General features: G+C 48.6%; 3 protein-coding genes across 3 annotated transcripts; 1 reads left to right on the top strand and 2 right to left on the bottom strand.

Moving 5' to 3' along the window:
- Positions 1–14: 14 nt before the first annotated feature.
- N7519_004493 (uncharacterized protein) lies at positions 15–1,371 on the bottom strand (the record flags this gene model as incomplete). The annotated part of the gene is made up of 3 exons (XM_057291269.1): positions 15–703; positions 856–1,112; positions 1,178–1,371. 3 exons carry the CDS (start codon positions 1,369–1,371, stop codon positions 15–17), a joined length of 1,140 nt encoding a protein of 379 aa, XP_057152471.1.
- Positions 1,372–2,101: 730 nt separating this feature from the next.
- Positions 2,102–4,103, top strand: N7519_004492 (gamma-glutamyltransferase family protein; the record flags this gene model as incomplete). Its single annotated transcript, XM_057291268.1, has 4 exons — positions 2,102–2,266; positions 2,330–2,348; positions 2,414–2,763; positions 2,826–4,103. The coding sequence occupies 4 exons, from the start codon at positions 2,102–2,104 to the stop codon at positions 4,101–4,103; spliced, it is 1,812 nt and encodes a 603-aa protein (XP_057152470.1).
- A 2,138-nt stretch (positions 4,104–6,241) lies between these two features.
- On the bottom strand, positions 6,242–7,432 carry N7519_004491 (uncharacterized protein; the record flags this gene model as incomplete). The annotated part of the gene is made up of 5 exons (XM_057291267.1): positions 6,242–6,352; positions 6,404–6,581; positions 6,674–6,937; positions 6,992–7,125; positions 7,178–7,432. 5 exons carry the CDS (start codon positions 7,430–7,432, stop codon positions 6,242–6,244), a joined length of 942 nt encoding a protein of 313 aa, XP_057152469.1.
- Positions 7,433–12,317: the final 4,885 nt, after the last annotated feature.

Raw genomic sequence — 12,317 nt, 5'->3', positions numbered from 1 at the left:
ATAAGCAGAATAAATCAAGTCTGCTCGCTCTTCGCCGGAATCACTCTAGAACACCACCCACACCAACCACGATACAAACCTTTCTCCTCTCTCTCAAGATAATTCCCCGTCTCCCTCTCATCCTCATACTCAACAACACAAGCACCAACATTAACCCTCTTCTTAGACTTGTGCTTAACAACACCACCCAACCCAATAACTTCCTGCCTAAAATACCCAGGCTCCTCATCATCATGGCTATCTGTCGGGACACCTGCCCCCTCGTGACCAAACGACGGAGGAGCTGGACTTGCAGTGCGGCTTGTATCACTCCCAGACCCAGACCCCTCATCAGCCTCACAGTCAACCTCAAGCTCAATCTCCTGCGCAGCAAGACAGCTCTCGCCACGCCCGCACTTAACGCCCTGGCAGCCTTCACCAATGCCAGTACCTAGCCCGCCGCCGAGGTACGTGCTGTAGCGCGTGCGCCATGTCCAGACACGACGGTATGTCGTATCATTACTGCGCAGAGCCATTCCACACTGCGTGCACAGCCAGACGGCTTCCTCGCAATTACAGGGGCTGCGCGCGAACGCAACAGCCGCGACGCTATTCTCGTCCCACCGGTCGGGGGCGTGCGGGTCTGAGGTTGTGTAGGAGAGGTGGGAAGAGAGTGGCGCTTTGCCGCAGGGCCGGCAGAGACGGCGGATGCGGTTTTTCAGAGCTGGTTGGGAAGGGGGTTTGATTGTGCAGTTCTGCAAGAAGCTGGGTTTAGCGACTTGGTAGTCTTTGCTAAGAGTGGATGTGGCTTACTCTGCATACGACCTTGGCGCAGCGTCGACATTCGCCCACCATGTCGCGCGCGCACTTACTAACCTTCCCGCGGGTCATACGGGTTTGCTCGCCGCTGGGACGGCTTAGGAGTCGTATGACTGATTTGACGCTGTCTGGGAGGACAGAGCCGCTGTCTAGCATCTCTGCTCAGGGTTTCGATGTATTCGTTCTCGCATCGGAGAGTCTCTCTCACTATTTGGTGGCGGAACGGTGCCAAGTTCACGTGGAACTGGCGACATGTGCTCGATAGGGCATAGAGGGTATTCAGGTCGATGGCGCGAGCGATTTCTTTGACGATGCTATGGGTGAATGTGTTAGCTGGATCTGAATCTTATTCGCCGGCTGTTGACAATCAAATACATACGGATAACAGCTCAAAGCCGCTGAGAATCCATTCCGATTGGGGTTTACGATCTCATCGGTCGTTTTATTCGGCGAAGAAGGTGATGTGGGTAATTCGGCCGGGTCCGACGCGATGGGGTCCATCAAAGGGAATGGCTTCTCCAAGTGTGCCGATCCGTCAGCAAATGCATCGTCGAGGTCGACAAACACCACCATGCTGCTCCATCAGAGGCCTTTCTCAAGATCAGTTTCATCAGATAAGATCGGGGGGGTCTTTATAGTGCCCCGTTCATCAGCCTAAGGAAGTTAAATGGTTCGGGGTGGGATGATGGCGGAGGGGTTAATTGCCGCTCCGAATACCGGGGCGGTGAGTTACGTGATCTTTCTCTGGGGTCCAGGGCTATTAAACAGCTGTTGGACTTGTCTGTTTCAGAAATGAAGATTGGTGTTAATGTACGTGGATAAAAGCAATGATAAAACGAGATACGTCATACTCCCTTAGCTAACCTCGGCCAGAACACCGGGGAGGGCCATGCTCAACTCCGAGATATAGCCCTGCAGGTACATAACTAAGTCCTTTGTTTCCTAATCAGGCAAGAGACGCCCTTTTATACCTCTACAGCTGTGGATTCTCGAGGCCCTTTCATTTTGGTCTATACTGTTCCTATCACATCAAAGAGTCCAGGAATGGAGTTCTATAACACATGCGAAGTATATAGTGGACCCCAAACGGAGGATGTCCGGGTATTTATTTAGGTAATTATGTTGTACAAAGTTGGAGTCATCCACGGGTTAATTGAACTTTCTCCAATCAAAGTTACCGTCTGAGTTACCGAGGAACCTTCTTTCCTTTCATCCATGGAGAAGTTAGTGGGGGTAGATAAGCCTTTGATATCCCCAGTCACCCCTCATATCCCCCCGCTCTCCCACTTCTCCATCCAAAGCCATGCCGCTCAACGCCAAAGCCGTATACGCCCGCTCCAATGCGGACTATGTCCCATTTGCCAGTCGACGGAGTACCGTCCATAGCACCAAGGGCATCGTATCATGCACCCAACCACTAGCCGCTGCTGCGGGTCATAAGATCCTGAGCCAGGGTGGAAACGCAGCGGTATGCATCCTGTTCAATTCTAAGTGTCGCATCCAAAAATACTGACTTGATACTCTTGTCCAGGATGCCGCTGTTGCTGTCGGTAAGCCTCGCCTCTATTTGCATAACCACAGCAGGAAACAATAAAACTGATCTCATATTCCACAGCCGCTGGACTCAACATGACTGAGCCTGGTTCCACCGGCATCGGAGGTGACATGTTCTGTCTCTTCTACAATGCCAAGACGAAGAAGGTGCATGCGCTCAATGGTTCTGGTCGGTATCCTGGGAAGGCCAGCTTGGACAAAATCCGAAAGGATCTCGGTCTGGCCCCTGGTGAGCCGGGCAATATACCCATGTTGAACGCTCTAGCTGTGACTACGCCTGGAGCAGCTGCGGGATGGGTGGATACAGTTGAGAAGTTTGGTAGCGGTAAGTTATCGCTCGAGCAGATTCTACAGCCTGCTATTGAGCTGGGAGAAGAGGGATTCCCTGTGTCGGAGCTCTCGTCTCGGGGTGTAAGTGTCCAATTTCCAATCATCCCCAATCTTAATCGCACTATGAGCTAACCCGCGCGCAGTGGAATGACTCCGAGCAAGATATCCGGAATGCATCTCCTAACTTCCGTGAGATGTTGAAAGTCGATCCTTCAGCCAAAGATGGCGTGCGACCCCCACTTCCAGGCGAGATCATGAAGAATCCCACTCTAGCCAAGACCTTCCGCGCGCTCGCCGCAGAGGGCAAGAAAGGATTCTACCAGGGTCGGATCGCAGAAGCCATCGTCAAGGTGGTGCAAGATCAGGGTGGCTACATGTCACTCGAGGATCTAGCCTATCATGCCGAGATCGGGACACAGGAAGTCGACGCGATTTCACTCAAGTTCATCGGCCAAGACATCGTCTCCAAATCAACACCCGGCACAGATGGTGAAGCCAACCAAGGCGTTGAGATCTGGGAACACCCACCAAACGGCCAGGGCATCGTGGCGCTAATGGCACTCGGCATCATGGAGGAACTCGAGAAGTCAGGCAAGATCCCCAAGTTCACTGAGGCCCAGCATAACTCAGCCGAATACCTACACGCCGTGATCGAGAGTCTGCGCATCGCCTTCGCCGACGCAGCCTGGTGGGTCACAGACCCAGACGTGGAGCGTGTACCTTCCCAGGGCCTACTCGACCCCGCGTATCTCGCAGAGCGGGCGAAGCTGTTCACACCCGAGCGCGCAGCGGATATCATGGACCACGGTAGTCCGGCGCACAACCACTGCGACACGGTGTACTTTGCAGTGACGGACAGCGAGGGCAACGGCATTTCTTTCATCAACAGTAACTATGCTGGGTTCGGAACGGCCATCATCCCTGCCGGGTGTGGCTTCACACTGCAGAACCGTGGTGCCAATTTCTCGCTGCAGGAAGGCCACCCCAATGTCCTGGCTCCGAACAAGCGACCATACCACACGATCATCCCGGCCCTTATCACTAATGTTGCGGATGGCTCCTTACATTCCGTTTACGGTGTCATGGGTGGCTTTATGCAGCCGCAGGGCCATGTACAGGTTCTGCTCAACATGCTTGCCTTCGGGTATCATCCCCAGGCAGCGCTGGATTCGCCGCGCTTCTGTCTTGCTGCGCCGAATGACGAGAGTACGGACCGCACTGTGTTGGTTGAGGAGGGTATTAGTGATGCTGCTGTGGAGGGACTGCGTCGTCTTGGTCACAAGATTGAGGTGTTGACTGGTTGGAAGCGAGCTATGTTTGGTCGCGGCCAGATCATCCGTTCGTACTACGATGATGGGAAGCTGGTTTATGCTGCAGGCAGTGATCTTCGAGGCGATGGGATGGCGTTCCCTTCGCTGTAGAGCGATGGAGATCCAAATTGAATTGCCGACTATGTTGTATGTGCATAGTCACAACTAATTAGCCATCAGGAAGTCCAGGCTTTTTGCTTGACTCTTTCTGTTTCTTAAATCGTCTTCATAACTCTTTACCGGTGTACAACCAATGAATATGCAGCCTTCTGCCCATGTTACAGCTAGGCTCGGATAAATGTGATTCGTTCCATTATAAAGTCCAGGCTAAAAACACTATACCACATCAGAGGTTATTTACCTATACACCCTGTGAAAGTAACGTAAAAGATGTGTCGATATTAGGATATACAGGGCAAACCCTAGAGGCGACAGAGATCAAGCCCATTCCCCGATTCCTGCAGAAGTCAATAATACTATTGCCAAAGAAAAATCCTCACAGAAGAGTTACAGACTGAATGTGTCAACGTAATTCCATAAGCCTTGACGCAATCTTTGCACTAGACATTGCGTACAACTGTGTCAGTGTAAACAGAGTAGTCTCCATCACAAGACCACTCCGTCCTCGCTCCTTACCAACAACAACATAACACACCGATCCCAATCCAGAATCCCAAAACAAAAAGCAAATGCACATCATCACTCATGCAGGCAGGTGGTCTGAACAAAAGCCAAGGCCTCAAAAAGCCGCGTGACTCCTCGAACCCCTGATCGACACGCCAGACTAACGTGCTAACGTGCCCCACAGCAGAATCCTCGACAGCTCGCGGTACTCCGTACTCCGTACTCTGTGCTTTGTCAAGGGAGAAAAGCAATAAGGCTATTGACATTCATAACCAAAAGCCAACGCCAGCATTGATATATAAGCATGCTGATAAATCAAACGATTACCAACCCTCAAACACCCAATCTCGAAGCAAGCCATCCATACTCTATAGTATTTGTCCGTAAAACCCGATTCTAGATCGAAGCCCAGAAACCCACAATGACAACGCCCCATACGCGAATCCACAGAGAATTCCAAATCCTAACGGGAACGCTCCAATTCGAAAGATTTTACTCGCAAGACCTGGAATCAGTCTAGCGGGAAAAATAGGGTGGGGAGAACAAGGTGGGGAGAGCAGGTTCGTATACCTCATTGAGGATAGCCCGGGTACCGCGTTGTTTACTCCGTGTCCAGTGTTATTAAATGGGTTTCGGGGCGTCCGGGATAAAGTGGAGATAGTTGAGGCTTTTATTGAAGGGCTAGAGTGTACGGTCGAGACAGAGTTGTGGACATTTGCTAATTGGAATTGCAGCCTGTGGGACCTTGAGAGGTTGGAATCGAGATTTTGATATCCCTAGGGGACGGTTTTGGGCAAGGCTGTACCTTCCAATTGCCCGAGGGCGGGTTTTGTTCCGCTTTACATAAGCAAAAGTTTATGATTTTCCATGGAAGCCAGTTCCGCTCGGATCAGAGATCGCTTTATCTTTGAGCCCATGGGTGTGACGGACAAGGAAGCCACGGGTGTTGACTTAATAGAGTTGAGCTTTATATCGGGAGTTTTATGGATTTGGTTTGTCAAATCATTGAATTTGAAGCTATACATTTATATAAAATGTAGGGGTATGGTGGAATCATCCAGAAACGAAAGTTGCAGTACATTTGAATGGCCTGCATGGGTATAAATGGTATAGTAGACAAGAATGGTAAAAATGAAAAAAAGAGACAATCATGATCGTGTCGTCAGAAATCACACATAAAGAAACACATCAAACAAAGGAAAAGAAACATCAAATCCAGTACCCAGTTGGGATGCAAGACCGAAGAATTAACCAACCGATATCGGGAGGTGCTTATCTTCTTTGTATTTGGAAGAATTGTGGTGTGCTGGAAGCGACCGCGACCGGTGGATCCGGAGTCCAGGTGGTCACACTCCGGACAACGGAGACAGGTGGAGCGTCCTGCTAATGACGATTGAGCCATTTGTAGGGAGTCGAGACCACCCTCTCTAAGGCACACCAGTGGCCCCTCGGGATTTCCGTTGGACCCACAATCTGTTTTCTTTGCCATGGACTCCCAAGGTTTCCCAGGGCTGTTGGGTCATCCGCGCTGGTTTCGTAGAGGTAAATGCCTGGGTGGTCGTATAGTCATGAGATTCGGCCGTCTTTGATCAATTTAATTTGACTAAAGAGCTTCCGTGGTCTTTTCACATCCCCCAGCTCACGGGCTGGAACTGGTGCATGGAGTGGACCTGGTCCTCGTAGGGAAGGCAGTCTGCGCTGGACCATGAAGGAGAGGGGTAGTGGCACTGAACGGGCTTGAGATTTATTAGCGAATAGTTACCTAAATAATCGCAAAGAAAACTCACTGGCTGGATCATATTCTCCCCCATGGACATGGGAACTAGATGCGACGGAGGCACGCCAGCATCAGTATCCCAGCGGAGGGGAGTGTGCATCTGAAGCGGGGACGAAGTGACCTCGCCGTTTAGGATATTCTTCGGGTACTGGTCGATGACAGACACAGACGCGGAAGAAATGGAGGAGCTAGAGTGGGGAGGAAGAGAGAAAGTCGCATCGGATAGAGGCGACGGGCAAGTGTCTGCGGGGAAGAGTAGAAGGGGCTGTCGTCAACAGACTCGGGGAGCTGGCTATGGAAGGCTGGCCGGGGCTGTAGGGGCAAGTCGACGCCGCTCCACATCAATGAGCAGTCGTTGTTGGCCAGGTCCGGGTGAATGCCAGGAGCCACGAGTGAGCCGATGGACATGGAGTGTGTATGGGAGGTTGCAGTCAATGGCATTCCGTGGTCCATTGACATACAGCGCGGGACAGCGGACTCGTTTACGATGGGATTTTGCTTGTTGGATGCCCATGAGGACTGCTCTGATTGCGATTCGAGTTCGCTGCCATTATTGTTAGTATGCGCCGTATCGCGAAAGGCTTCCCGTAGTACTCACTGTCTCTCCATGTGGCGCGCAAGTAGGTCAGCGCGGTGGAATGCCTTCTTGCATCCTTGTGTTGAGCAGCGGTACGAGGCCTCGGGGTTGTGGTTCAACTCATGGCGTCTTCGGTGTTCAGCCCTGGTGAAGACCTGCAACGGAGTCAGTTTGATTGATCCGATAGGTGTATATGATTGCGCCGACCTTTCCGCATGCTGGGTATTGGCAGGCATGTACACGCTTTCCCTTCTTGGCCTTGCTAATGCGACGGGTAGTTGGTGTATAGGTGACGGGCACATTCGCATCTGCAGGAGAGTTTGGACGGATGTTGTTCTTCCGGGCCATGTTGGATTTGGAAGCAAGTTGCTCAGGTTCTGGTGAAGAGGAGGAGACGGAAGGCGAGTTCAAGACAGAGACGATATGGTTTGGACTGATGCGCTCCGTGGATCCGCGGGTCATGATTTGTAAAGACAAGGAGAAAGAGTAGATAGGGAGGAATGGGATGTAAGATATAGATATGAGGCTGGTTTGGATTGTTCAGGTATAAGAATCCTGAAAGATGAGATGAATGAAGAGAGGAGGGTGGACTGATATAGAGGGAACGATATGCACTTCCTACAGATCTACCAGATTAATAAACTTCGAGGAAATTGGAGGAAATTAATATGTGCTAAAATAAAATTAAATTAAATAAATAAATAATAATGAATTAATCCCTAAAATACTCATGCTAATAATAATTCCAACAAAAATAAATCCAACATAAGGCTAACTAAGGCTAACTAAGGCTAACTGAGATTAGATCCAGGTAAAAACAGCACGGGCGTGGAGGCGATGATCGCTCTGCGGGATGATCAGAGCATAAGCCGTACTAAATTTACACAGGGGCATGCATTAGAGCCATGAGTGCGGCTGAGGCGCACTTTCCAGTCCGCCCTTAGATGATCCATAACAAGAAATTGGCCGTTAGCTGTTGGTTCGAGATAGCGCAATTTCGCTACCGTAGTCGCGGAATGATATTACTATGGATTATTTAACGTTTATTACCTTTGTTATGTGAAGTGGATAGTGCTTTCCTCCATAAGAAAAAAAAATTTAATCGAATTCCAAATCATGTCCCGTCCATTTTTTTTTTAACTGAAAAAAAACCCCATTGAACGGGAAACGGAGCCGCTTAAATGGCTCTGATATTCCAAATCCCGCGTTGAACGTGGAGCAGCTTTCACAATCGAGGGCTTCGGTCCAAGCTCCCACGGGATACAACGGGTTTGCCCCATCGGAAAAGCTAAGGTACATTATCAGTGGGGCGTGCGCTGGTTTAGGCAACTCGCAGGACCAGAATGGGAAGCACTATTCCCAATGTGGTATGTAGGAGGCTCATTACTCCGTACAGGGCTGCATGAATACTACTGATTGGCTCCAAATTTCCTGAATGAGGAATACAGTTCGAACATAAGATCGACATTTTTGATACGCTCTATTTTCTTTATTGCTTTCATTTATAGCAAAAGTATCATTTTGGGATATCTTGATATCATGGAGAGGATCTCAGGAAGGACGGGAGATCCGGTGGATCCTTGAATCCAAAGCCTCAACCAAACTTGTAAGTCGATTAAACCGAACTAGCCCGAAGTCCACTAAACCAATAACAGAAAGGGCAAAAAATTAAAAAAAAATAAAAAAATCAAGAAAAAGGCAGAGTCAGCCTGGCGTGTCTTGGCATTTTATTTTCCAAGGTTTGCCCTTTCGTTTCAGTGCGCCGATCCTTGACTTTTGAGGGGGAAACGGATACCCCAAACTCCGGGCACCGACCTCAAAAGGCCTCGGTTCGTCCGGGGGAAACCATTTGGTGGAACGGTTACTATATTACTATATTATCTACTATATCCTACTATATGGTGCATACAACTATTGATTTACATACTATAAAGTATATGAAATCCCCTACACATACCATCTTTTCCCGGGGGCCCCAACACCCAGTGACTAAATTGCTCTGCACCCCGCCCCATGCGACATTGCATAGCCGGAGAATAGCCCCTGTCGCCCTCGTGGCAGAGCAAGCATCAGGAGCCAAATGCCAGAAAACATCTCACTGCATTAATACACTATCTATAGCAAGATTTAGATCCTTAATTTACATTGTACTACTGCATCGCTAAAACACGCTATGTACACCATCCCTGCTTCCCCTAATTTCTGGAAACAATCTTTTGTTCTACTAGCACATCTCTAAAAGGACCAAGGAACAATAGACTAAAATAACAAGCGGGAATGCACATTATGTTGTATGCAGGGGACATTCGAAGGATGATTCAAGGCTAAAAAATGTCCCGCTCTGACGCCTCACTATCGCAACCGTTTATCTATCAGACAAATCACGGGCGCTAGGTGGGTTGCTGTGGGGGGGGAGGGGAGCGTGGAATGGGCTCTTGCACGATCCACCATTTACAATACTCAGTATGTTGCCGCAGATTCTGAGGATCCACGATATGAATCTTGATCTGGACTGCAAGGCATTCTTGCAGGGTTCTTGAAACGAGAGATGGAAACCCGGAAACAGAAAGAGTCGCATATGCAGTGTGCGGGAACTACCACAGCCCTCCTTTTTCCCAGCTTCCAAGTTTAGACACGCATGATGCATTTACCCTTGTCTATACAAGCCAAGACCGGGTCTGGTCCATGATTGATCGGCTGGTGCGGCTAGGGTCAGAGAGCGGGCTTAGCCTGGGGTTTGGACGGAGTACCGATGAAATTAAAGCTTTTCTTTTTCTCTTGTTTTTTCCCTTTGCCCGGACAACTACTAAAATTGATCGTCATTTGCTATCATAGCCCTGCTGTGCATAATCTTGATCTCAACCACTTCTGGTGTAGGGGGGGCACCATATTAATATGGAAGTGTATAATTGTGGGCCAATCATGGTCCTTCTAAGAGGGAGTTCAATGCCCGGGATCTGGTTCGCGGTATTTTCCCCCTGTGCTTGCAATTTCCCACATGGCTTGTGGTTGATTATTGTTAAGCCTCCTTCCGTTTCTGCTTGTTAGTGTCTGTGTGGATCATAGAGACTGCTTCAAATATTATGGATGAAGGGGCGATATCGCCGATTCATCTCTTTTTAATATTTTTTCTAAATAAAAAAAGTAGCGCTTGTTATTTCGTAGCGCTGTCGGGATTGTTAGATGATGATGGCTGATTTGGATATTGGGTATACTGCTGAGCTACCGGTGGGAATATACTCTCTACCACAAATCTATATTAAGTCTATAACACCTTCCTTGTTAAGATGAAGATTACTCTGCATGATTATATCGATTCTGGTATAGTACATATGTCGACGGCAAGACGGATAAGCCTTGCGCCTACAATAGCAACGGGTGCATGAAGCGCATGAAGAAGTGCATAGGAGTGACTGTGGTGATCAATATACAACGAGTCAGAGAGCTCGATTGGTGTTGGTTCTTTTTTTAGATGCTTACTCTGTACAACACGGGACATGCTAGGCCGTGCACGCTAGACCTGAAGTAGTAAACGCTCTCTCCCCAATTCGTTCCTGATCGACACAATCGCCAAACTACTCCCAAATTGGCATGGAGTTGCAAGTCCATGGCATTCGAACTAAATTAAATTAAAAATCAGAGCTATCAACGTGACCCTCATGCTCCTAAACCCTTTAAAGTATGTGCGGGATTCCCACATAGGCAGGTGCCCAAGATCGACATGCCCAGGAGGTGGGCACACCCCAGAACTGACTCATGATTTCTTGAGTACACCCCTTGAAAAAGTCTGGTTTACACATCTGAATAACTTTGATGTGGACAAAAAAAATACAGGTAAAACATACGGAAAAGAGGAAAAATAAAATAAAATAAAATAATTGGCCGATTTCGGAATATCCAACATATGCATGGATAACGGCGTATATGCGCCCCTTTCATTGTCCCCCACCCGCGCCCCCCTTAAGCTTTAGAGGCTCTTTGGTTCCAAACCAGTTCACTTTGGTCAACAGGTGGCCCTTCCGGGTCTATTTCGTCCCCAGATTAATTGGTGAGCCTCCTTTTTAGCCTCTCGTGATGGTGGATCTCCGGATTTTCAGGATGGTTAAGCATTGAAGGAGGAAGTGGCAAAGTTACGGATAAGGCTGATGGCGTTGCGTATATGTGTGACTTGATTCTGCATATTTAGCAGTAAAATAGGAGGGATATGCTCTCATGGATTGTTCCATGGAAGATGAAATCTCACCTCAGATCCCGTGGCATCTGCTCTGATTGGTGGAAGTTGTATTATTTCTGATTCGCTCGAATGAGAGAACCCGCTCTCGGTCTGGGCACTGCAAAGGCTCTTAACTTGAGTAATATCGCGCAATCGTTACTAAAGTGAGAAGCGACTAAACTCCGCTTCGCTACTCCGTACACATACTCAAATTAGTGAAAACAGGATATTTGATATTAAGGGAAAATACATACCCCTGGTCCGGGACAAATAGCCGTGACCGTTTACCACGGAATTGCGGCTATTCCTCGGGATTAACCGAAAAAAAAAAAATTAGGAGAGATCGGCTATACCCGAGGAGTTTAGCTTTTCTCTTAGTAAATTTACCCCTTACTTTGTATATCCCAGATACCTTCCAAGGTCAGCAAAGCTCAACCCATTAGGGCGAAATCAATGTCGAAAATTAATTGCACCCACGTGGAAAATGCCCTAAAATGCCCTAAAATGTCAGAAAGCGACGATTGCAAGCGCTGTTGTACATTATACTAATCGGGTTAGTTCAGGTCCACTCCGGTTATACCGTTATCCCCGCCGATACTCAGGTATGACCTTCTTGATCTTCCAAGGTTGTTCACTGCTGTCTTGTTTCAGTCGACATCTCCTTCTTTCCATGGTTAGCTCATATCTAGCACGTGGTTAGTAGCTCCACAATCGTCACCTCGATTCTTGTCTCGCGGATGTAACGGACATATGTATGGCTCGATGCACCGCAATATGTATATATTAATATGTTAAGTCCTTAGTTCCCCGCCAAGTATGGTCTCGAGAGTCGAGAATGTGATCAATCTGCGCTCAAGGCCCAGTCCTGCAGATCGTCGCTATCGAGGTCCATCACTGGTGATTAGTGAGGCATTTGTCTTCCCAGCGGGTTCCCCTGCATTGACTAAAGCAAACCATACTGGATACAGCACACTTGCAGGGATCATTGAAGAGAATTAACCGAATATATGACGAGAAGGCGACTCATCATGAGTCAGTCACCTGCACTCTTGTCACTTTCGACAATCCCTTTATCCATATCCCGAGATCTACCATACCTACTTAATGCTATATCATAGCATTGCTGTATGGAGT

This window comes from Penicillium mononematosum (genome assembly GCF_028829835.1).
Source record: "Penicillium mononematosum strain IBT 11891 chromosome Unknown utg000002l:1.0-8112719.0:1.0-8118358.0, whole genome shotgun sequence".
Classification (NCBI taxonomy): domain Eukaryota; kingdom Fungi; phylum Ascomycota; class Eurotiomycetes; order Eurotiales; family Aspergillaceae; genus Penicillium; species Penicillium mononematosum.
The sequence above is the reverse complement of the archived record's forward strand: the minus strand, read 5'-3'. Positions and strand labels throughout refer to the sequence as shown.